This window comes from Pteronotus mesoamericanus, unplaced genomic scaffold, assembly GCF_021234165.1.
Source record: "Pteronotus mesoamericanus isolate MK-2021 breed Mesoamerican mustached bat unplaced genomic scaffold, CSHL_Meso_final contig_221, whole genome shotgun sequence".
Taxonomy (NCBI): domain Eukaryota; kingdom Metazoa; phylum Chordata; class Mammalia; order Chiroptera; family Mormoopidae; genus Pteronotus; species Pteronotus mesoamericanus.
The window spans coordinates 14,374,597-14,401,870 of NW_026555092.1; the positions used below are offsets into that span (position 1 = coordinate 14,374,597).

At 39.3% G+C, this 27,274-nt stretch overlaps 1 protein-coding gene across 1 annotated transcript; it reads right to left on the reverse strand.

Annotated features, from left to right (window-relative positions):
• Positions 1-26,624, reverse strand: RHBDL2 (rhomboid like 2). The gene is made up of 7 exons (XM_054571573.1): positions 26,354-26,624; positions 23,546-23,694; positions 20,696-20,808; positions 7,164-7,264; positions 5,414-5,474; positions 938-999; positions 1-180 (listed from the first exon to the last, which is right to left on the reverse strand). The coding sequence occupies exons 1-7, from the start codon at positions 26,591-26,593 to the stop codon at positions 1-3; spliced, it is 906 nt and encodes a 301-aa protein (XP_054427548.1). The 5' UTR covers positions 26,594-26,624.
• Positions 26,625-27,274: the final 650 nt, after the last annotated feature.

Here is a 27,274-nt window from a genome sequence, read left to right on the forward strand (position 1 = left end):
TCAGTTTGCTGGGGACAGGAAAATGTTGAAAAACACAGCAAATAAGACACAAGCTAAATAAGCTGCAATTGCCGTCCAAAACCGTGGATCTTTCAGCAGTGTCTTATCAAAGCAGCTAAACACGGTGTAACCTATGGACATTCCAGCAAGTCCACCTGCAATATGAGCTGCAAAAGACACCTTAGGAGAAAAGGGGGAAAATGGAAATAAGTGGAAAGAATACTAATTACATATTTCAGTTGCACCTCTCTTACAAAACAACAAATACCATCACAATCACACAAGAGTTTTTAAAGTCTGAAGAACAAGGAGCTCAGGCAAGAGACACAAAACTCCAGGTGCACAGAGTGGAGATGTTCTAAAATATGCAAAGCTAGAAAACGTCATTTCACTGACTCTCTGAGTACACAAGATAGAGCGATTGTTTCTCTTTCTTCTTGATCATCATCCCATTTTGGGGGGTTCTATATAGAGCCAACCAAGAGAACAGAGTTGAGTTGTATGAGGGATCTCTATAGCAGCATAATCTGTTCCCGCATGTCAGATTTAAAACACAGCAGCTACCAAATTCAAAGGCTAATTCCAATAAAATGAGATCTTTGTAAGTTTTCTTTATATTTTAAATTTATCTGGGCCCAGATTTTCATTGCTGATTTCCACCCTGCTTTTTCATTCTCTGTGAACAGCGAAGTCCCTTCTCTCCTGTTCCGGAACGGCTACCAGTATGGCCGATGCAGAGAAGTAGAGCCAGTGGTCAGGGCCATGAGAGAGTTAAGTGAAAGGGACAATCCAAAAGTCTGGTTTTCTCAGTTTTCTCCGGATGGAAATTTTACTGCCCTAAATCACAGAATTTTTGCCCCTATTTGATGACCCTTTTTAACTATTAATAGGATAGGTAAACAAATTTTCATTGAGAAAAAAAATAAGCCAAACTCACCGGTGACCCATTTAGAGGGACAAAGAACCTTCGGTACAGAGCAAATCCCAAATCCGATGCAACTAGGAAGAAAGGCAACCTGATGAAGCATCAAAGCCTCCACAACAGTGCACCAAATGCTTTTGGTTTCCCGCTAATAATGGTAGCAGCTAACATTTATTGAGATTTATTCTGTGCGAAATGTTGTTCTAAGAGCTTTACAATCGTTGATCCTCACAATGACCCTAAGAAATTGGTACAATCATTATCCCGTTTTGCAGATTTATTCACCCAACAAGTATTTATTATCTCCTATGTGCCAGGCACTGTTCTAGGTGGTGGGCATACTGCAGTGAGATCAGCCCTGTCTTGCAGAGCTAATAAGTGAGGCAAACAAGTTAAAACACACAGTGTGTCAAGTGGTGCTAATGCTGTGGAGGAATACAAAGGGAGGAGGGAGAACTGGGATGTGACTTTTAATAGGAGAGTCAGGGAGGATCTCGCTAAGCAATGACATTTGATGAAGATAAGTGAACAAGGCATGCTGACCTTTGAAATATGAGTCTGCCAGGCAGCAGGAAGAGCAAATGCAAAGTCCCTAAGGCAGGAATGTGCTTGGCGTACTTGAGGAATGCCAAAGCCGTTGATCTTGTTGGGTAGGTGGTTTTCAAAGTGTGGTTCCCTCCTCACCCCAACGCAGCAGTAGCAACATCACCTGGAAGCTTATTAGAAGTTAAAATTCTCAGGCCCTCAGCAGACTTAATGAACCAGAAACTCTGAAGGTAAGGCTCATGGCCTGTTTTAACAAGACTTCCAGAGTGATTCTGGACTACCATTAGCGACAAAGTGATAGGTGATGAGCAGGGCACAGACCATGTAGGGGCCTTATGTGTTAATGTAAGAATTCTGACTTTCTTTTAAATTATATTTTATTGATTTTGCTATTACAGTTGTCCTGACTTTTCCCCCTTTGCCCCCCTCCCTCAGACAGTCCCCCCAGGACTCTGGCTTTTGTTCTGAGTGATAGGAAGCCTTTGAAAGCTTTTGAGCACAGGAGTGACATGATCTATCTTGGGTTTTTAGAAGCTCATTCTCATGGTTATATAGGGACTAGACCATAGGTGAGCAAGGACAGGAGCAGGAAGACCAGCTAGATTACTGCTATTTCAGCAGTCCAAGTGAGGAATGGTGGGGTATTTTATACATAAAGAAACCAAGACACAGAGATTAAGTACTTGGCCAAGTACCTAACACAGCTCAGAGGCAGGGGCAGGATTGGAACCTTAAGCAGTATGATTCCACTCTCATCCTCTACATTAAACGCATTGCCTGTGATTTCCATCAGGAGTACTGAAGATGGGCCAAGAAAGGGAATGAGCCCACATTCTCTAATGAACAGTCAGAGCCAAAACTTAGACATTCTTCAAATAGCTCAGATCTGTGCTGCGAAAGGAGACTCCAGGGTTCTTAGCCTAGAACTCTGCCCAACATGTGCAGAACTTGGAAACATCTCCTGCAGCTGTCACATTCCACACCCATTCCCCAATTCCCTGTGCTCCACTTAGTGAGCCACTGTGTCCCAGGAGAGGGAAAGACTAGTCCTTGCCTTTGGGAAAATAGCTTCAGGACCATGTGTTCTGGCTCCTTTCCCTTTCAGTACTGTATTGAGGTTGAAGTCACTGGACAGGAATGGAGATCAAGGAAGTACTCGATATTAATTTAATTGTAAATGGCCATTATACAACGTTCTGGCTAAATGTGGCTTTATGGTATTTTCAATCATTTGCATTTCCTGATCCCATGTAAATGACATACAGAGATGGAACTAGAAACGTATAAGAAAAACCCTGCCAGAGAATAGGGCCGACTGCTTGGAAACAGTTACTCTGGTCTAGTCTTCAGGGTAGGGGGCCAACTCACAACAAGTCTTTGTAACCCTTAGCATGTCAATTTCTCTATCTCATTTCTCTTTTATCTTGCCCCCCTCCACACAGCTCTGTCTGGCTCTGCTTCCTGGGGGAGTTTGCTTGTAAGTTGCTGCAGTCTCTAATCAAAGACAAGTTTTCCCACCTGAAAAGATGCCCTTATTCCAATAAATCAAATCTTTCTCCTCACTAAAAATTTGGCACTCATTTTAAGACAGTTGCCTTTAATTTTTTTTTTTTTTGGAAGGATGAAAATGTGAGATTTCTTTAATTTTTCCCAAAGGGAAGCTCAGTTGCTTTGTCAGAAGGCACATCTGACAAATAATGCTTAATGAAGGAAGATGCTTAAGGCCAATTGTCCTCCACAATTAAGAACAACTATTACCATTAAAATACACACACATGCACACACACATACACACACTTTCCCAACAGAATGTTTTTAAAATTAAAATGTTCTTGTATTAATCTAGGGTGTGTTTTAACTTTTCTAATTTAAAATAGTAGGTAAACAAGGCCAAAGAACTTTTAGAAATGATGTATGCAGGGAAGTGAGGAAGATTAATGTTGGCATGTTCTACCTCTGTTTGTAAAATATAATAAAAGCACATCATTCAGTGACTATCACTTACCTCAAATGACATAACGTTACATAAACTATGTTTGGAGAAACCATGTGCATGAGCAACATTGGGTTTTTACTCCAACATTGAAGATTATTCAAGAAGAGTATAAAAACAATTTCCCCATCAAAGGTGTAAGACTTATTTTATAAAAGTCACTCATAGTTACCCAAAAGAGCAGATTGAAGAACAAGGTAACTTGTGTAACAACATTTTTCCATCAAAGGACTTGTCTCTTGGGTCTGGTTGTGACTCTTAACAACCCAGGCAGCACCTTGGCTCCTGCAACAACTCCTAACTCACTCCCAGACTTGCTCCCCTGTCTGTACTAACAGCCTTCCCCCACCTCTTGGATTTCTTCTGGAGAATGCAGCCCAGGATGGCTATGAATGTGGCCCAACACAAAATTGTAAGTTTACTTAAAACATTTTGAGATTTGTTTGTGATTATGCGTTGCAACGTATTTAGTGTGTGGCCCAAGACAACTCTTCTTCTTCCAGTGTGGCCCAGAGATGCCAAAAGGTTGGACACCTCTGATGACAGAGTACGGTATAGACTATAAACAAGTCACTGATTTTCTATCAGGATCAAACATTGTTTTTACAGTTAAGCTGTTCATAAACTGAATTTAGTCACTTTTCTCAGAGGCAGTTATCCCTGTTCCCACAGTGTGTATAATTGAACTCTTGACACCAATAAGCAGAATCATTTTTTCTTACCATGTGGACAGCCAAAACCTTAGGCTTTGTCAAGTGTCATCTCTATCTTGGCCCTCAAATCTGACTCCACAGTCTGACCCCAACATCTGCCCTTCTCCCCACACCCTCTGAGCAGATACAGCTTCAGTTGGATCAGCTCTGGAAACACAAGTAACTGGCCGTGCTTTTGCTCTTGTTTTTGTGGATGAAAAAAAGGGTTCTTTAGAAAGTAACCTCACAGAGCAAGCTGATCATAAGTCCCTAACTGGGCAGGTCATGGTGGGTAAGCTGCCAAGCCCCAACCCTGTAACTTGTTTAGTGAAAGGTTTTAAGCCAGCCCTGTCTATTGTTCTTGTGCACCTAGGTTCACACACCTTTGAAATGTCTAAATACCCCTGGAAGGGTGTATTAACCCTCAAGAAAGCACCTAACTTGCTAACTATCTTTTAATCCAGTCCCTGCCTTGCCTTCTCCAATCTTTCCTTACTTTCCTCCTTAAATTCAAATGCATAAAAGAAGCTACAAAACTACTTTCCAGAGCATTTGAGATCTTGCTCCCCAGCCTATGTCATCAGTTTGGCTCAAAGAAACTCATGAAAATTCTTTCCAGGTTTGGACATTCTCACATTGACATTTTCTTCTACCTTGTGCAGTCCGCCACCATCCAAAACTCTACCCTGACTTTCGGACTCAGCTAAAATCCCACCTCTTCTCCAGATTGAACAGTCCTCCTAAAATTTCTTTAGTATGTAATTCTCTTCTGTAATTCTTGGAGCTGTCAAAACCCTTATTTGTCACCCTGTTAGTTCCCTGAACTCTCATTTCCAACTCCTCCACACTCATTTTCAGTCCTCAGGACTACTCCACGCTTACATCCTAGATTAGTTTTTTTTTAATTTGGAAATTTAGATATTGAGGAAGGACATAGATAGAAGTGGTTTTCAAGCTTTCCCTTTTCAGAAAAAAAAATTATATACAGAATCCAATGTATGAACAAGAAAAATTTAGTATATAAAACAAATGAAGTGACTGTGGTTGAAGTGGATGGAGCCTAGAATCTACTCTAAGAACCACCCATGAGGGTCTGTGAAAACCCCGCCATTTACACCTTTTTGCTTAGGGCTATGGGAGCTCACAATTTTCTGACCAGGCTAGCAGTCATCCTCCATGTTAGTGTATAGGAAATGTGAGAAGATCTGAAGGATGAACCGGTAAAACTGAAGATGTGAAACATTCACAAAACCAACTTACTTACGACAGTGATGATCAGTAGTCTGACAATTCCAAAGGCAGGAATCATTTCTCGAAAATTCTTGCAAAGATAAATAAAAATAAGATAAGCTTTCTATTGGCAAATGAAACTTCAACTGTACTCTTCATCTTCTTTTTCACATAGAATAAAGTCTGAGTGTCAGATATTTGCAAAACAAAGTATTGAATTAATAGCTGAGTTTTCAAATATATTTGGGAAATACAACTCTGGTGCACTTTGAGAACTAAATTGAAATATGACGTTTAACTCCATGCATGATGTAAATTAGACACAATTTTATTATAAGGAAATGATCTAAATATAAGTAACAAAATCAACACATAACATTAGATGGATAAGTAAACAGACAGACAGGTATACTGTCAAAATAAGTCTGATGATACATTTCCAAGTTTTTTTGGTTAACATTCATTTGATACTTCTTTATCCTCTTTCTGAATAGGAGTGAGGAAAGAACTAAAATTGGAGTACTACCTTATTTTTTTTTTTTTAGATAATTTCAAAAAAATTTAAATGTTGGTCAGGAAAAACACATCTCAGTCCAGCTTGCATAACCTCGTGTGTTACTGGAGAATGAAGTCAGGAAGACGTTGCCACTTTAATTTATTGAGTTACATATCCATTTCCTTTCAAGTTATTCACTCTCTTCCCAAGGAGTAAAGATGTTGGATTAGCCATGATCATTCTAAATAAATTATTTTCAAACTGTTGTGACTATGACTCACAGTAATAAATAATATACATAAAAATCCAGGACACACATAAATCAAACTAATTCTTATGCATGAGGCATACTGGAAATTTTTTTCACTGTTTTCTTTTTGCTTAATTTTTCACAATCCTTAAACTGAGTTCACAACCACTAATGGATTGCAAGCCAAAGAATGAAAAAAAATTTTCTAAATGACTTCTATTTTTGGAACAGTTTTATAATTGCTTCATATTTTTCCTCTTCCAATATTTTTAAAGTACAGATATATAAACATATATGAATAAACTATAACTACTTTATATTGTAAAGTATACCTACATGATTAAAGGTTAAGAACTAGACAGGATTTTTAGCCTGTTTTAAAATGAGGTTGACATTCTCACATACTATATCATGGAAATGTAAAACAGTATGTAAACTTTGGAGGATGATTTGGCTTTGATATCCACTTTTAGGGAATTATGCTACAAAAAAAAAATCACACAAATGCAAAAGGATAAACATAAAAGAACATTCTTTACAGCATTATTTGTAAGTGTGAAAAACTGAAATCACCCCACATTTTTTTCAATGAAACATTAAATAGTCAGGATGCAGTTCTTTGGGGGTGCTGTGGAGCACTTGAAAAGATATAGGTGGATTTCTGTGTACTGACGTGGATAGATACCTGGTCAGGACACTCTGTGTTAAAATGCAGAACACAGCAAGGGTAGTTCTCTTTTTGTAGTATTAATATTGGTAGGATTTTGAATACAAAAAGAAGATATGAAAGGATGTATATCAAGCTGTTAACATACTATATTGGGGATTTTGACTTTGTATTTTCCAATTTAAAATTTTATTGAGTATTCATTAGTTTCGAGACTGGGGAAAAATAAAGATAAAATATGAAAAAACTCTAGTGGTCAAAAGGAAGATGAGCACTCATTAACTATTAATAAATAACAATTCCCTAAACCAAATACCAGTTATTGTTTAAAAAAAAAGTCCATATATTACATTCCCAAAGTTCTTACCACTAGAACATTCATAAAATAGCCTCCCATCAGAGCATAGACTCCTCCTGAAGCACCCACAAGATATTTGTGTGGATCAAAGATGGAGCTGGCAAGGGATCCTAAAGAAATAAAACACAAAGGATCAGACATGACTATGAGAATTATGAAAGATAAATCTTTCTAATCTAAGGTAAAAGTTTGGGAAGCATGGGTCATTATCATATTAACAAACAACATATTCACTTTGTTCCTTCCATACTATAAAAGTATAGCTATGTGAGCTAACTACCTCAATTTTTCTGAAACATTGAATGTTCAGCATGAAGTGATAAAAGCATAGACCCTGGAGCCAGAATTACGAGTTGCTTAAGAGTCTTGAGCAAGTTTCTAACCCTCTATATGCCTTAGTTTCCCTACCTACAAAATGGGGATATTAACAGAACTTACTTCAATGGGTTGTCAGGAGAAGTAAATGAGTTGATATGTGCATCATGCTTAGAACACTACTTGACATTTATTATATGCTTGTTAGGTTGTTGTTTGGTTTTTTTTTTTCCAAAATATCCTACATGTTTAGCCAAAACTATCAAAATACCTAAGACAGGCCAACATTTTATCTTATCTAATGACTATCTTTCTCATGGAGTCAGGATTTGGCCTCAGAATTCTTCTCAACATACCATTCAATCAGATTCACCAAGTAAGATGAAATCTATTTGTTAGCCTAATCTTAGATTGCCTGAACCAAAAAAAAAAAAAACTGGAGGAAGGCTTTAAAACCACCTCTCTATAGTACTTATTTGGTCTCTTGCTTTCAAGGCCCTCCATTCCTTCAGACACAGTATAATACTACTTCATGCAAAACAGACCAAGTACCTGACCTTAGGAATCTCACAAATGGATGAGCAAACAATCATCAAATGCAGAATATAACAACTACAGGTTTTAATGTAATAAATTTGCTATGGAAGTACCTAGAAAGGAATGACTCTCAATAAAAAGGTGGAGGCCCTACTACTCTGAGAAGGAGATGATAGCTTTTTTATTAAAAGCTGAAGAAACTTTAAATTTTGGACAGCAAAAAGAAAGGACAAGAAGATATTCAGGAGGTAGGGATCTAGAAAAGCAAAGAATAGAAACAGAGGTATATGGATGACTAAAGGTCAGTACTAAGTAGTTCAATGGGTTTAGAGCAGTGGTTCTCAACTTACAGACTAGGGTTAGCTACGGTTGTTGCATCTTAATCATACAGGAAATTTATTTTTTAAATATGTATACAAATGTCCACTTCTGGCCATGATGAAGTCCCAAGGATAAGACTTACCCTCCCACTTGAAATAGCTAATAGCACTGAACAATATATGAAACAATGGTCTTCAAGATACTGGACACCCGAGAACAAAGGACAGTCAACCCTGAGAGATACAAAATAAATTAGATGAGTTGCCTGATTGCCCAGCTTAGTGCCTTAAGAGAGATCACAGGCTGCAGTGCATGGAAGGGGAACATGGGTAGACTATCAAAAGACAGTACCAGAAAAGAGAGACCTACATAGAAAGAGGACTCCAAAGAGGAGTGTATGAGGAAATTATCCAAATGAAGAAAAGAACCACCAGAAAGGAGTAGAGGAAAGAGTACTTCCTGCTCACACAGCACCAGAGAGAGCTCAGTAACTTTCCAAACTAGAAAATGTCATAATCCATACAACATTGAGTAATGTACATAGGAGGGTACTGCACCAGCAGTGAGGAATAATTAGCACTAAACACGATTCAAAAACATAGTTTTACATAGCAAATATTATGAGAAAAAATGTAAGGAATATTTGTGGGGATACAATAATATCCATCATCCAAAGGTAAAATGTCTAACCTCAAAACAAAAATCGCCAGACATAAGAGAGAGGCAAGAAAATGTGACTCATGATAAGAAGAAAAAAATAAGGTAAAACCTACCCAAACTGACATGTGTTAGGTTTAGCAGTTATGGCAATAAATAATTATTACAACCATATATGTTAAGTAGAGGCATATAAGATATAAAAGAACTCTTATCAAACTTCTAAAGATGAAAACTACATGTCTAAGATGAAAAAATAAACGTGAGATTTTTGGCAGAAAAGACATTCCAGAATAAAGGATCAGTGAACGTTAAGACATGGCAACCAACATGGCAATAAAACTATCTAAAATGAAACACCGAAAAGAATATTCTTAAAAATACATATAGTACCAATGAGCTGTGGGTCAATTTCAGGCAGCCTAATAAATGCATAATTGGAGTCCCCAAAAGAGAAGAGAGAAGGAAGGTACATAAAAAATATTTGAAGAAATTATGGCCAAATTTTTCCTGAGTTCTATGAAAACTATAACCCCACATATCTAAGAAGCTCAGAAACACCCCAAACACAAGAAACATGAAGAAAACCACACCAAAGTACAACAAAATCACATGGCTCAAAATCAGTGAAAATCTTACAAGCAGCCAGAGTAAAAAGACATGTTTCGAGGACTTCTGATCAAGATGCAGGCATAGATATACATGCTTTACCTCCTAGCACAACTACAGAGAAAATTACATCTAGACTACAAAACAAATAACACCCAGAACCATCAGAAAATCGAGCTGTATGGAAGTGTGATAACAAAGGATTTAAAGAAGCCGCATTCATCCAAACAGGTGGGAGGGGCAGAGATGCAGAACGAGGTGGAGAGGCACAGAGAGGCAGGGCGCGGTGGGTAGAGCATGGAGCCGCAGGATTGGTGTGGAGAGGCAGCGGAACAGGTGCGTGCACATTTACTTGCAGTGGGTAAAAATTGAGAGGAATACATCGAGAGCAAGGGAATCCCAGCTCCAAACCAGACCACCAAGCAGCCCAGGATTCCAGTGCCAGGAAGATAAATCCTCATAACTTCTGGCTGTAAAAACCAATAGGAGTGGGCTGCAGAAGAAACTGCCAGATTATCAAGAGACTCATCTTAAAGGGCCTGCATGGATTTAGGACTTAATGCAGACCTACCCCCGTTGGGGAATCAGCACCAGAGCAACAGCTGGAAGGGCACATGTGGCATACAGGAAGAAAGTGAGGAGGCTGGAAACAGGGCAAGTGCTGGGAGATAGCTTCCTCAAAGGCAAAACTTCAGAAGCGAGGCAGCGGCATTGTCCCCTCTCCAAGCCCACCCCTACCACAGAGCCACAAAGAGGTAAAGTAGGTTGCCCCACCCCAAGTGATTACCCAAGGCTCTGCCCCACACAATTTACAGGTTTGCTCTTCTACAAAGGCCATGCTACTAAGACAAGGAGTCAAACCAGCTTTACCTAATACACAGAAGCAAAACACAGGGAGGTGGTCAAATTAAGGAGACAAAGAAATATGGCCCAATTGAAAGATCAGAACAAAACTCCAGAAAAAGAATTAAATGAAACAGAGATCACCAACCCATAAGATACAAAGTTCAAAACACTGGTTATCCAGATGTTCAAAGGACTCACTGAGTATAGCAATGGCATATAAAAGGCCCATACAGAATTGAAGATTATATTAAGTGAAATAAAGAAAAATCTACAGGGAACCAACAGCGGAGGGGATGAAACTAAGTATCAAATCAACAATTTGGAACATAAGGAAGAAAAAGGCATTCAATCAGAATAGCAAGAAGAAAAAAGAATTTGAAAAAACGAGAACAATATAAGGTGCCTCTGGGACATCTCCAAACTTACCAGCATCCTAATCATAGTGATGCCAGAAGAAGAAGAAGAGCAAGAAATTGAAAACTTATTTGAAAAAATAATGAAAGAAAACTTCCCTAATTTGGTTAAGGAACTAGGCATACAAGTCCGGGAAGCACAGACAGTCCCAAACAAGTTGGACCCTAAAAGGACCACACCAAGACACATTATAGTTAAAATGCCAAAGGTTAAAGATAAAGAGAGAGTCTTAAAAACAGCAAGAGAAAAGCAGAAAGTTACCTTCAAAAGAGTTCCCATAAGACTGTCTGCTGATTTCTCAAAAGAAACATTGCGGCTAGTAGAGACTGGCAAGAAATATTCAAGGTGATGAAAAGCAAGGACCTACAACCTAGGCTATCCAACAAAGCCAATATTTGGAATGGAAGTGCAGATAATGTGCATCCCAGACAAGGAAAGCTAAAGGAGTTCATCGTTACCAAGACATTATTATGTGAAATGATAATGGGACTTATTTTAGAAAAAGATCAAAACTATGAACATTAAAATGGCAACAAATTCACAACTATCCTAATCTAAAAAAAGACAAACTAAGCAAACAACCAAAACAGGAACAGAATCAAAGATATGGAGATCATTTGGAGGGTTATCAGCTGGGAGACAGAAGGGGGAGAATAGGGGAAACGGTGCAGGGAGTAAGAAGCATAATTGGTAGGTACAAAAGAGACAGGGGAATGTTAAGAATAGTATAGGAAATAGAGAAGCCAAAGAACCTATACACACAACCCATGAACATGAACTAAGTGAGGGGATTGAGGGAGGAAATGGGGGTACCGGGTGGAGAGGGGCCAAGGGGGAAAATTTGGGACAAGAGTAATAGCATAATCAATGATATACTTTAAAAAATAAAAATAGGAACAGAAAAAAGAAAAACCAAATCCCATTAGAGCTTTTTTGTAGAAATTGACAAGCTGATTCTAAAATTGATATGAATCCCTAGCTGGTGTGGCTCAGTGGATTGAGTGCTGGCCTGCAAACCAAAGCGTCACCAGTTCGATTCCCAGTGTAGGGTACATGCCTGGGTTGCAGGCCAGGTCCCCACTAGGGGATGCACAAGATGCAACCACACATTGATGTTTCTCTCCCTCCCTTTACCCCTCCCATCCCTTCTCTAAAAATAAATAAATAAAATCTTTTAAAAAAAATAATAAAATTGATACGGAAATGCAAAGGACCAAGAATAGCCTAAACAACTTTGGAAAAGAGTAAAATTGGAATATAGCACTTTCTGATTTCAAGACTTATTAGAAAACTACAGTAATCAAAGCAATATGGTACGGTATAAACAAGTATATGAGTGAAACATAGTACAGAAGTAGACACATGCATATATAGAGTCTGGCAGAAGTAAGGCCTGCTAGAGTGTGGTTGCTAGGGTAATAATATAGGTGTAATAATTTATAGTTTTAATTTGAGCATCTCACCTAAAATGTCATATGGTGTGCTTCAGTGTGATATTGTTATGTTACAGAATTACATGCTTATGATTTTGTAATTAAAAACAGGGGCTTTATTTGTGCCACATGCTGTATATGGACAAGTGATTTCAACTAGATGCAAAAGCAATCAGGGAAGAAAATATAATCTTCTCAAAAAACAATGCTGGAACAATTAGATATCTACATGCAAAAAAAAGACACTTCAATACATACCTTGTACCGTGTATAAAAATGGATCATAGCTCCCTATATAAAGCTTAAAATTATAAAACATCTAGAACAAAACACAGGAGAGAGATCTTTGTGACCTTAGGCTTGACAAAATTTCTTAGGTATTACACTAAAACCCCATTCCCAAATATTAAAAACTGATAAATTACACTTAATCAAAATTTAAAACTTCTACTCTTCAAAGGATACTATCAATATTAAAAGAATGAAAAGACAAACAACTAGGAGGAAATATTTTCAAGCCATATACTTAAAGGATGTATAACCAGAATATATAATAGATGCTATTATATATAATAAGGAATATAATCCCATTTTTAAATGGGCAAAATATTTAAATAGATGTTTTACCAAAGAAGATATATGGATAGGAAATGAGCACATGAAAAGATATTTATCATCAATAATCTTAAGGAAATTCAAATTAAAACCCAATGAGATACTATTTTACACCCAACTGATTGGCTAAATTAAGACTGACAATATCAAGTGTTAATGAGGATGTGGAAGAACTAGAGCTTCCGGAGGCGATGTAAAATGGTACCACTTTGTACCACATGACCTAACAGTTACACTTGTAGATTATATACCTGAGTTACACATGAAAACTTCCACACAAATATTCATGGCAGTATTATTAATAATAGCCAAAAAGTGAAAACATCCCAAATGTCCATCAATTGATGAATGGATAAAGAAAATGTGGTACAGCCATGCAATGGAATATTGTCCAGTAATAAAAAGGAATGAAGTATAAGATACATACTACAACATGGATGAATGATGAAAATATTATGCTCAGTTTAAAAAACCACATATGTATGATTCCATTTGCATAAAATGTCCAGAATCTGTAAATTTGGAGACAGGAAGTAGGTTAGTGGTTGTCCATGGCTGGAGATGGGGTGTAAGATAAAGAGCATTGTGTGGCTGCTAGTCGTACAGGGTTTCTTTGGGGGGACACAATGTTATAAAATTAGATGATGATGATAGGTGCATAATCCTGTGAGTTAACAAAAAAAAATGTAATTATACACTTTAAATGGGTAGATTATATGATGGATTATATCTCAGTAAAACTATTTCAGAAGATTGGCAGTTTCTTAAAAGTTAACCACACCCTGTGACAGTATCCCACCATCCATTCCTCAGTATTTACCCAAGAGAAATTAAAACATTTGTCTACACAAAGACTTGCACACAAAGGTTCATAGTAGCTTCATTTATAATAGCCTGGAAACAACCCAAGAGTCTATCAACAGGAGAATGGATAAACCAATGGTGATACATCCATACAATGAAATATTACCCAGCAATAAAAAGCAACCGGCTCTTGAGATGCACAACAACATGGATAAATCTCAAAGTAATTATGCTGAGCGACAAAGTCAGACAAAAAAGACTCCATACTCTAAGATTCCATTTATATGAACTAAAAAAAAAATGCAGAACCAGAGGAAGTGGGAGAATGGCAGGAAGAGGCAAGAGGAAGATGGGATTCCCGAGGCACAAGTAAACTTTTGGGGGAGTGACCGATACATTCATTATCTTGACTGGTGATAGTTTCATGGTTATATACACATATGAAAACTTTTCAAATAGTACACTTTAAAAATGGGCAGTTTATTATTATACGTCAGTTATACATCACTGAACAGAAAAACACATGGATCCCAGGGCCATATCCCCAGAGATTCTGATTCAGTAGATTGGGGTGTTCTCGACAGCTTCAGTTGAACAAGCGCTCTAGGTGATTCTGATGACTGATCAGGTTGTTGGGCTTGGGCAGGGGGAGGGTACCTGGGCTGAAACGCAAAAAAGGCAAAGCAAAAAAGACAACGGACAGGAGGAAACTTTTGGAGATGATGGATGTGTATACGGCAATGATTGTGGCGATGGATTCATGGGTGTATCCTTATCTCCAAATTCATCAAGCTATATACGTTAAATATGTAATTTTTTTCCTTGGTTTTTCTTTTTTTTTAATTCAAATACATTTGTCTCCATTCTCCCACTACCAGTTTCCCCTACCCCACCCACCTCCACCTCCCACCCTCAATCCTTCCCCACTTTGACTTTGTCCATGGGTCCTTCATACACATTCCTTAATGACCCTTCCCTTTCTTTCCTCTGCTACCGCCCTTCTCTTCCCCTCTGGTTCCTGTCAGTTTGTTCTTTATTTCAATATCTCTGGTTATATTTTGCTTGCTTGTTTGTTTGTTTCTGTGTATTACGTAGAGCTGGTTTTACTCCCTGTCTTAGTAGCATGGCCTATTGTAGAAAAGTCACCCATAAATTGTGTGGGGCAGAGCCTTAGGTAATTGCCTGGGTGGGGCAACCCACTTCACTGCTGTAGCTGTGTGTGGGGTGAGGGCTGGGAGAAGGGACAATGCCTCTGCCCGGCTCCTGGAGGTTGCCCAGCACTTGCCCCATGTCCAGTCACGTCATTCACTTCCTTATGTGACTGTTGCCCTTCCAGCTGCTGCCCTGGTAAAGGAACCCAGAGTGGGTGGGTTTGCATATGTTCTAAGTGTGTGGCCCCTTTAAGCAGCGAAAAATCCCGCAGTTTCTTCCACCAGCCCAACCCCCACTGGTTTTTACAGTCAGAGGTAAGGCAGATTTTTTTTTTTCTTCCTGGTGCTAGAACCCTTGGCTGTGTGGTCTGGCCTGAGGCTGTGATAGCTCAGCTCCTGAGATATCCCCCCCCATTTTTATCCACTATACATAAATGTGGGATCGCCCGTTCCACGGACGCCGCTGCCTCTCTGTGCCACACCATCTCTCTGCCCATCTCTGTGACTCCGCCCCTCCTACCTGTCTGGATGAAAGTGGCTTCTTTAAATCTTTGGCTGTTGGACTCCCATACAGCTCAATTTTTTGATGGTTCTGGGTGGTTTGTTTTGTTTTGTTTTTTGAGATCTGGTTGTAATTCTTTCTATGGTTGTGTGAGTTGAAGTGTTTCTACCTACGCCTCCATCTCCACCCGCAGTCCTGTACTGATTTTTTATGTCAATCATACCTCAATAGAAAGATTTTTTTTTAATCAAGCCTTTCTCTAAAGTTTTCATATATATATATTTTTAATATTAAAAGGAGTTTATTCTTCAACAAAGAAGAGGAAGTAGGGGGATGGGGAAGGATGGAGGAGCAGGGGAGGGAGTAGATGGGGGCAGTGAGGGGAGGAAGAGGAGGAGGAAGGGAGGAAAGAAAAGAAAGGCGAGGGGCCCACGCAGTGAAGGGGAATGAAAAGCAATCTTGGACATTTCAACTTTCTTTTGTCCACTCAAAATCGCCTAAGAAGGACAAACTATGACCTAAGCTGTGTTTGAGGAAGGGGACCCAGGCAGCAGTGTGAAGGATAGACCAGAACAGGGAAAAGACGGCTGCCAAAAAGCTATTGCAAAAAATAGGCAAGGCTCTGAACAGGTTATTCATGTTTTCTCTTTCTCTGGAATTGGGGCAGAGCTGATTCCACAGGTTGAAATCAAGCTGTGGGTGAAAAGGAATGTAGATGCTGGAGCCAGGCAAAGCCTGACGATCACAAAAGGTCAGGAAAAAGATGTGTGCAGGAATAGAAGCAGAAGGTGGAAGAACAGGATTCACAAAAGTGGGAGGGAAATAGGATGGGGAGCCGTCACTAAACCTTGCCAAATCTATCTCGTGACTGCTTTCTGCTCTCCATCCCACTGTTCTAGGAGGCTGGCAAAATTTTGATTGGTAAAAAAATTTCGAGCATTGTCATGGATCCGATTGTGGTATGTGGAAGTCCTAAACTGTAGCACCCAGTATGCGACCTTATTTAGAAATAGGATTCTTGCAGATGTGATTAGTTACAGTGAGGTCATATTGGAGTATTGTGGACCCTTAAACCAATATGACTGTGGCCTTATAAGAAGAGACAGAGATACATGAGAGAAGAATGCCGCATGACAATGGAGGCAGAGATTGACGTGCTGCAGCTGCAAGGCAAGGAATGCTGAGGACCGATGGCCGCCACCAGAAGGTAGGGAGAGGGAAGGAAGGCGTCTCCCCCACCGATATCAGAGGAGGGAGCATTGCCTGTTGACACCTTGATTTCAGACTTCTGCTCCAGAACTGTGAGACAATGAAGTTCTGGTTTGCTATGCATGTGTATAGGAGTCAGGGGTGTTTGGGAAAACCTCTACCTTTCTCTCAATTTTATTGTGATCCTAAAACAGCTCTTTAAAAAAATCTTTAATTAAAAGAAAAAACAACCTTTCAATGAACAGTGTTATTAAATCAGTTTCACTATTGTTTCAAATCCTGGTTAAATTTCATGACACAGAAATACAGATACAATAGCACCCCCACCCTGCCTTATCCGTGGTTTTCCTTTCCACAGTTTCAGTTACCCGTGGTCAAGTGCAGTCTAAAAATATTAAATGGGAAATTCCAGAAATAAACAATTCTCAAGTTTTAAATTGAGTGTCATTCTGTGTAACGTGATAAAGTCTCATACCATCCTGTTCCATCCAGCCCAGGACATGAATCATCCCTTTGTCCAGCGTATCACAGAGCACAATATGATATGTCAAAAGGCCACATTCTCATAGCTTTTATTACAGTACATTGTTATAATTGTCCTATTTCCTTATTAGTTATTGTTGTTAATATCTTACTTTGCCTAATTTTTTAAACGATTTTATTTATTTACTTTTAGAGAGAAAAGGAGGGAGAAAGAGAGGGAAAGAAACATCAATGTATGGTTGCATCTTGTGCACCCCCTACTGGGGACCTGGCCCACAACCCAGGCATGTGCCCCAACTGAGAATCAAACCAGTGACCCCTTGCTTCGCACGCCACAATTCACTCAATTCACTAAGCCACACCAGCCAGGGCTTACTGTGCCTAATTTATAAGTTAAACTATCATAGGTATGTATGTACAGGAAAAAACAGCACACACACACACATACGCACACTGTTTTTGGTACTATCCACTGTTTCAGGCATCCACTGGGGGTTGGAACATATCCCCTGTGGATACAGGGGGACTACTGTATACTTTTAAATTTGGTTATTTTTCTATAGAAGTTTTCTTTTAATTACTGTCATAACCAAAATATAAATTTTTTTAAATGATGTTTAATTTAAAATGGAAGAATTGTATCATTGGCTGAGCTTACTCCAATTTGCAAAAATACTGTTGTATTGCAATAATTTTGGCTATTAATGCTCACCATTCCTAAGTCCGTCAGTTCTTGCAAACTAATCAGAAAGTGTTTCCATAAATAAATTTAAAATGCACTAAAACTCTTCACTGAGAAATTTTAGAACAGATTAAGAAATTGTTTCCCATCTTTCTAAATGTGAATAAGAGTTTTTGCATCATTTTCAGAAGCAAAATTGCATAAACATGGAATGATTTCCAATAACCAGTTTCCAAAATACCCTTTTCATAGCATGAGTATTTTTGGAAAAGCAGTTACATTCTTATTCCTTGGGGGGAAAAAAATGATATGTCCTTGAAGGGACACATTTTGTGTTTGTTTTTTCAACATCTGTTAGATAGCTTACTACTAAAAAGCCTTTTCTTGTCACAGAAAAAAAGAAGCCAGAAAATTAGATACCCATGTTTTAGTAAAAGTAAAATGCATAACTAATTATTTTTTATTTTTTTTAATGGGCAAAAAATGAGAGGAATCACTCTAATTTCAAACCTTGTATAGTGGCAGAGGTATTGACTATGTGGAGGGATAGACACAGCAGTCAAGGAACGAGAAGGAGAACCCAGAAATAGCCTCACACGACCACAGCCAACTGATTTGTGACAACGGTAAAAAAGCAATTCGGTGAAAGAAGAATGGTCTTTTCAACAGACTATTCTGGAGTAATTAGAGGTCTATAGGCAAGTAGGCAAACAAAGAGAACCTCAATCTAAACCTCATACCTTATATAAAAATTAACCAACTCAAATGGATCACATATTTAAAGGTAAAACATAAAACATAACCATATGATCTCACCTATAAGTGAAACCTAATCAACAAAAAACAAGCAAGCAAATATAACCAGAGACATTGAAATAAAGAACAAACTGACAATAACCAGAGTGGAGGGGGGAGGGTTAACAAGGGAAAGGAGGGGAAGGGTCGTCAAGGAACGTGTAGAAAGGACCCATGGACAAAGCCAAAGCGGGGTAGGACTGAGGGTGGGAGGTGGGGTGGGTGGGGCAGGGGAAAGTGGTGGCGGGAACAAGGAGACAACTGTACTTGAGTAACAATAAAAAAAAGAAAAAATAGAAAAGGAAACAATAATTTTAGGAGATAACATAGGAGAAAATATTTAAAACCTAGGGCTCAGTGAAGAATTCTTAGACATATCTAAGAGTTCTTACACAAAGCACGTTCATAAAGCAAAAAACGATAAACTGGACTTTATCAAAATTAAACCTTTTGCTTTGTGAAAGACCTTGTTAAGACAAGGAAGAGACAAGCTACAGACTGAGGGAAAGTATCTGTAAACTTCAACAAAGACTAGGATCTAGAATATATAAAGAAGTTTAAAAATTCAACAGGAAAAAAATATCTAATTAGGAAATGGGCAAAAACATGAACAGTTTCGCTAAAGAGGGGATATGGGTGGCAAATTAGTATATGCAAAGATGTTCAATATCATTAGCCACTGGGGAAATGCTAATTAAGACCACGATGAGATAGCACTGCCAACTTAAGAGCAGCACAACTAAAATAAAAAATAGTGATAACACTGAGTGCTGGTAAAAATGTGGAAAACTGAATCCCTTATACAACACTGGGAGGAATGTAAAATGAAATAGCCATTCTGGAAAACATTTGGCTGGTTCTTGAAAAACTAAATATGCAACTGCCATGCAACCCAGCATCTGTCTCTTGGACATTTATTCTAAAGAAATGAAAACTCATGCTTATAAAACTGTACTTACATTCACAAAAGCCTGTACATGAACATTTATAACAGTTTTATGTGTAACTGGAAACAACCCAGATACACTCCAGTGACTGAAGGGCGGATGGTACATCCATACCACAGACTACTACTCAGCAATAAAAATGAATGAATTATTAATACAAGTAACAACCTACATGAATCTTCAGAGAATTATACTGAGTGAAGAAGACAAATCCCAAAACGCTAACTACTTCACTCTTTCATTTATAAAACATTCTTGAAGTGAGAAAATCATACAGGGGGGAGCAAAAGTAGGTTTATAGTTGAGTACATGAAACAGTTTATTCATGTATTATTATTTATTAATTGTTATATTATGTATTTGCATTACAACTAAATAATGTAATTTGCATTACTACTTATGCCCACCCCTACAGAAATAGAAACCAGATTACTGGTTGCCAAGGTAAAGGAGAGTGTCAGGAAGGGAGGGAAGAGAGTACAGATTCGGGGGCTGGAAATGTTTTCTACCTTGACCCTCTCAATGTGGATATCGTGATGGTGGTACAGTACTATAGTTTTGCAAGTTGTTACCATTGGGAGCAGCTGGTTAAAGGGTACATGAGATCTCTAGGTATGTATTTATTACAACTAAAGTGCAAATCTATAATTATCTCAAAATAAAGTTTACTTTTTTAAAAAATGTTTCCAACAAGTAGTGGATGGATAGGCGTTCCAATATTTTCTGTCCACACCATAATGAGTCATCTTAAGCACACATAATTTTAGAGATCCCTGCTGTATGCTGCTAGTACCTACTCAGTCTTTAGCCCCCTTTAACTACTCCCTACATTCTTTTGAAGTTCTCTCTCTTAAATGCAAATTTCATCATGTTACTTCCCAAAATCTTTACTCTGACACATAAGGGCCTTCATGATCTGTCTTTAGGCCTTTACCCAGTGTACACACCTGAGCCCCAACCTACTCACACTTTTCAATTGTGCAAAACCCTGTCTGACCGTGCGATCCCTGAGGATAGTCACAATGACTTATTTCTATATGCTCATCTGATTTCCAGTATCTCTAATTAACTTACCTCCAGTACTTGTCAGGTTTCCTAGCACATATTAGGAGTACAACCTCTTAAATAAGAAGCCATTATCAAAGTGTATTACCTTTGTTTTGTTTATAACCTCCTCAGAGCCCAACGGTGTTGATGTCACGTTTGCCTCAGACCACTAACCTGCGATCACTCCTGCCAGGTACACCAGCCCCACTCGGAGGCCTTTGTGCACCATTTCCAAGGGAATACCCAAAACGAGCTGCATAGTAAGGTTCCCCACGATGTGCTGAATTCTGCAGAGACAAACACGTTTGTCAGATATTAGGGCTGACTCAGGCCATTATTTCCTTGGGAGATTAATAGGCATTGAGGTATTGTTCCTAGGTATGGAATTGCTTAACTCAAATTTCATTTTCTAATTTTTTTAGCAGGTGAAAGAGCATTTTAGAAGTATACATTTATTTTATAAGTTCTATTTTATAACAATCACCGATATAACACCAGAGAGCAATGAGAATTGCCTAAGGAACATAAACTTGAAATTAGGCTTAGATGACAATTGGCAGCTTCTGTCAACTTCAGCATTTGATTTTGTTAAGATCACACAGTATTTAGAAAATCCTGATTCACTCAAATGGAGTTCAAATTTCAATAGGCTTCTAAACAACTTGTCTTGCTTTCTCAGAATATTCTTTCATAAAACAGATGGCCAGAGGAACTTCATTCCCAGTTCTACATTTGAAAGTTTTTTTAAAAAGCGTACAAGAATGGAAAAATAAATTTACTTAGTAACACTGTCTAAAATTGGTATCTCCCATGTACTACAATTTAGCATGTAATATATTTGAGTATAGATGTTTTTATTATAGTTCTTAAATAGGTAAAAAAAATATTTTTAAATAAAAGTCATTATTTTGCTTGTCAAACCCTACAAGTATCTCTGGAGAATCTCTGAATGTAATTTGGTAAATTCCCACATGAGAGTAATCCTCAATTTACTTGCTATGCAGCACAATGCTTTTTTTTTTTTTTTTTTTTTAAGATTCTAGGTTAAACCAAAAAGTTAAAAAAAAAATCGGTGTTGGACCTTCCACAAGGTGCAACAGCTTTCATATTAGTTCTAGGGATTGTGTTTTACATTACAATCTCCTTAATAAATACCCAGCAGACCAGTGAAGAGGTTCTCTGGGCACACCTGGCAGCACAGATGACTTACCTTTATGGCCACGTGCACACCCAGCCACAGCTCACTATCCAAGCCCACTTCAAAGTCATATGAGAGGTAACATAATTCCGCACAGAATTGTGTAGCAAGGACAGTTACACTAGTCTTATGGAGACCTCAGGCATAAAGGGGATTTGGAAATATGTGCACTTTGTGAATCGGAACAACAATATCAAAGAAAGCCATCTCATCCATCTCTCCGGCAACAGCTGGAAGACAAGATGAGCAATAGCACAAAAACCCCAGCGCATCACCCTAAGATCTCTTCTGCTCAACATCAAGAGTCAAAGTGGCAGACAGATGAGATCCCATCATATTCTCAGACCAGAAATACTAATTTTTTATTCCAAATTTTATCTACCCTTCAAGTGCCCACCTTGAATCCATATCATTTGTGAAGCCATTCCCATTCTGATCTTTCCCTCTTTCTGTTTGTATTGCTGTCGCTTATGCAACACCGATTTCCTATCCCTTCTCCTCCTCCTCCAGTGAAGCTGGAAAAGCTAATGTTGACCTTCCCCACCTCTCTTAGGTTGGGGCACATAGTTCTGGCCAGCGAGATGCAAGTAAAAGCAGCATTGCCGGGAGACTTAGGAGTGCTTCTGTCTTAACAAAAGGGATGATGTCACCAGGACCTGGAATTACTGCTCCCCGCTTTCTGCTTTGAATGCAGAGCTACAACAGTCAACTTGCAACCATGAGAGAAAGGCTAAGGGCAAAGCAGAGGTGCCAGTGCAGGGCCAAGAGTCCTGGCTTCAGTAAACTGACAAACCAACCACCTACCTCTGGGCTTCTCATATAGGGAAAAAATTGACCTCCATTTTTTTAAGTCCCTGTTAATTTTTTTTGGTTACTTGCATCCAAAAAGTGTTACTTTTTAGCACTGTACTGCCTTACATTACTAGTAAACTGTTCCCTCCTTGTCATTTTTAAAGCACTGGAATGCAGAAGCCACATTTGCTCAGAACACACTTGTTAAATGGAAAACCAAAGTGTGGAAGTATCCACAGAAACTGGGCAGTTGATGACCTTGTCCCTGACTTGTCAAGGCCCTGAGCCCTGTGTCCTGCCATGGATGCCTGTTTACCCACCGGCCAGAGTCATCCTTCAAGGTTGAGGGCTGCAGAGGTCTCTTAGACCAAGCTGGCCTCACCTGAATCCCCCGGAGTCCACCAGAGAGTGGGGCCAGCAGCACACTGTGCACTGTCTGCAGCGGACATGGTAAATCGTGGATTCTGAGCAAGGCCATAGACCGCTCTTAGCATTTAAGAAACTATAAGCAACACTAAAAGGCAGACACTGCAGCTCCTATGGCTTGTATTATTCCAGGTGGATAACAGCATTATACACTCATCAAAATGTTCGTAAATTATTTTTTAAGTGTGTGGTGGGGCAGAAAGAGTGGGAGTGATGTTTCATATCCTAAAGGGAACATTTAAGAACATCAACTAGGGGAACATACTTTTGGTTTGATAATGATTTGGTCTCTTCTCAATCTTCCTATATAAATACCAATATTAGACCATTATAATGCAATATAAAGTACAGTGGACCTGGAGTTAGCACTAATGGGTTGAGGTCCTAGCTCCACAACTTAGCTGTATGACAAGGAGCAAATTACTACCTGTCCTAAGCCTCAGACATAAAACGGTGAGAGTAACACCTGTCTCCTAGGGGTGCTGTGATGATCATATAAGGTTATGGACATGAGATGCTTTATCAGTCATAAAGTTCTGAACAAATGTTAGGGGTTCCAATCACTTATAGTCACCTCCAACACCAGTGACTTAACTGTCATTCCTTACCCAGCATGCACCAGCATGTATGAGATAAACCTCCAGGCTTCCTCCCTCTTCAAAGGACTGTAGATAAATGGACTCTCCAAGATGCCTGTGTCCAAGGTGATCCACTGTTTATAAGGCTTCCACACAGCATAGTAAATAAACACTGCCAGCTGACAGGAAGGAGCAGACGTGAATGTTAACCATACCTTCTGCAGAGGACCCATTCAAGCCCATGGACAGTACCTTTGTTTCAGATGATTAGCTCTCAAGCAGGCCACTTCATAGCATGTGCTCAGAAGATGACCGAATCAAATTTCCTTGCCGTTTATCTGACCGTTTAACTGTAGTCATATCCTACTTCCTCCACTGACTAGGAGCAGCCCGAAACCAAATTGTAAAGAAGACTCTTTCTGAACTCCTTTTCCCTCTTAAATACTCACCACTCTCATCTTCCTACCCCCACCATTTGGTCTTTCATTTACAACTTAGTATGAAATTGAGTCACTGCAGGCTTCCAAAGAACAGGATAGGAAAAAACAAAAAATAGTAACTTTAAGTTTACAGTGGAAAAAACTGGCCAACATGACCTCAAACAAGTGTTGAAGGCTAATGTCGCCAGGCATGTCATGTAGCTGTCCCCTGGTCCCTGATGATATGACATAATATGATGTGATGTGATGTGAAGGGCACATCACCCCTATGGTGTTATTCCCCAAAACCCACACCTCCAGTCTAATCATGAGAAAAACACCAGGTAAACCTCAGTTGGGGAATATTCTACAGGATACCTGACAAGTGCTTTTCAAGCTATCCAAGTCACAAAAAACAAAGACATACTGAGAAACTGTCACAGATCAGAGAGACAGGAGACATGATAACTAAATGCAGTGTGACCCCTGGGTTTGAGGGTATAGGAGGGACCTTAAGAGATTAACGGAAAAATTAGGAAAATCCAAATGAAGTCTGAACATTACTTAATAGCAATATACCAATGTGAACTTCTTAGTTTTAACAAATGACCATGAAAATATAAAATATTAACAATGGGAGAAACTGAGTGATGTGTATACAGGAACTCTCTGTACTGTCTTTGCAACTTTTCTATAAAGGTAAAATTATTCCAAAATAAAAAGTTTATTGGAAATAATTTTTCATAAAAAAGAAGTTGATCTTTCTATGACAGGCAGATATCTCAGCACCTGCCCCATGATCCTTCTGTGGAAAACCACCTTGTCCATAGAACTCACTGTCTAGGCAGTCATATTTTGTACCATGTGACCTTATCCCATTCTCCTCCAACCCTACCACCACCCAAACATACACACACACACACACACACACACACACACACTCCTGATTGGACCATGGACAGGCCAGCCAATCTATAGATTGGAAGGATAACATGAGATAAGGTGCTGAAAAAAAGCAGAAAGAATTCTGATGGCTTTCTAGTTGCAGGTTGTCTCACAATAAAGCCCTTTGGGAAAATCTAGACCTATGTCCCTGCAACAAAAACAGCCTTGACAAAATCTTCTCCGCACAATCTAATCTTTACACTAATTAGCTTTACCTTTAATCCATAAGAGGCTACGTCCCTATGATAGTTCATTGTATGTATCAACTTTGCTAGACCACAGTACCCAGATATCTGGTCAAACATCATTCTAGATGTTTCTGTGAAGGTATTTTTGATGTGATTAATGTTTAACTCAGCAGACTTTGAGTAAAGCAGATTACCCTCCATAATGTGAGTGGGCCTCATATAATCAGTTACAGGCCTTTAATACAACAAAACTGGCCTCCTCTGAGGAAAAAAGAATTCTGCCAGGAGATGGCCTTTGGACTCCAATAGCAACTCTTATCCCTTAGGTCTCCAGTCTGCGAGTTGATTGTGAACTTGCCAAGTTTGACAATTGCATGAGCCAATTCCTTAAAATAAATTAATCTCTCTCTCTCTTCCCTCCTTCCAATATATGTGTGTGGATAGATACATAGATAGATAGATAGATAGATAGATAGATAGATAGATAGATAGATAGATAGGGACAATGTGTATGTTTGTGTGTACATATCCTATTGGTTCTGTTTCTCTAAGGAACCCTGACTAATACAGTCCCTGATAAGGAAGATGAGGCATCAGTGGGAATTAAGAGGATTACATTAGGGACTTCCTAGTGCCCCTGAAGTCCTCTGCAGATTCCTTTATGAGACTTCATGGTGAGGGAGAAAAAGCCAGGTTTGATGAGGTTCAGAGGAAGCCCTGTCCTGGCCCAGTCATTAAGTACGTGACCGGGGACAAGTCATTTCACAGCTCTGGGCCTTGCATTCTTTTCTGGAAAACAAGAGGGCTGACTAGATCAGAATCTGAAAACACGATCCATACTGCCCATTGTAAACATCATTAGAGGATCCCGTTTTTTTCCTGCTGAAATTTGGAGGCAACCTGTAACTCTTCTAACTCTTACTAGCCCATTGAAGTTGGTTCATAAGACCAAACCGATTTGCAATCACATGATTATTTGGTTTCTAAAGTCCCCACCACCTAAAATGAAATGAAGCCACAGGAATCGTAGTCACTGCTGGGCAGGGGACTTGTTTGAAAAATAATGCTTAATCCTTGGCTGAAAGTGACTGGAAACATAGGAAAAACCTGGGAAGAGAGCTCTGGAGAGGGAGAGGTGGAGTCCCAGGTGTGCGTTACTAGCCACCACCCAGCTCCCTTCTCACACGTTTTCCAGTCTCTGATCTAGATCTGATTATCTAAGTCTTCCGTTTGTTTGCAGTTTCCCGGTGGTTCTTGCGCTAGTGCTCACCACCCAACATATTCACCTCAGCAAGGCTTATGGAGATGATGAACACGGGGGGCGGGAGGCAGTTGGCTCTCTCCAAGTATGTTCTTCGGGCATTTTCAGGAAGCATCCATCTTGAGACAATCTTGTGGACCTTTTTATTCTTGAAGTGATCTTCATCTTCCCCCTCCTCTCTCATTTTCTTCTCTTCGTCCAGCTCCTCTTCCATGTCTCCATCCACAGTCACAACCTTCATCTCCAAATCATGAGTAGCAGCCATTGTCCTGGGTCTGTCTTACACCTGAAAGGAATGTGAATGTCAGGGAAAACAGAATGACCCTACAGTCTTTAGGCCATGGTTCTTTTCTGGATTCTCTGGCATGATTACTGGTTACCAAAGCCTTTCCTGCATGTTAACAGAAGGCAAGTGAAGACCTGTTGCCCCAATACTCATACTATCCACACCGTCATCTCCAATGTGTAATTGTGACAAAGTACTAGGGTCCCCCCCAAATGAAGAAGAGGGCTCTCACTGGTCACTTCTGGTTTTCACTACTGCCACCTTTTTTCACCACTGCTAAGGGGTGGACTAGAGCCTTGAAATGACAACACTACTTGTACACCCCGTCCTTCCCCTCTGCCAAGGACTTTCAAGTCAACCGCTAGCTTTGCCCTGAAGGTAATGTGTCTCAGAGCCCAAACCATGCAAAATACTTCATTGAACTCAGTCTAATCTTAGCTTAACTGAGCAATCTCCTTGCCCCTCTTAGCTTCATCTTGCTCTACTCCCAGGTTTCTGCGCAGAATCAAAAGTCATTTACTGAGCATTTACTGTGTAGCAGGTGCTATGTTGAGGACTGTCACATCTGTTGACTTATTAGAATCTCACAGCCACAGGAGATTGTCTCCTCATTTACAGGTAAAAGACTGAGTTTCCCACCCACCTCCCCAAAATAGCATA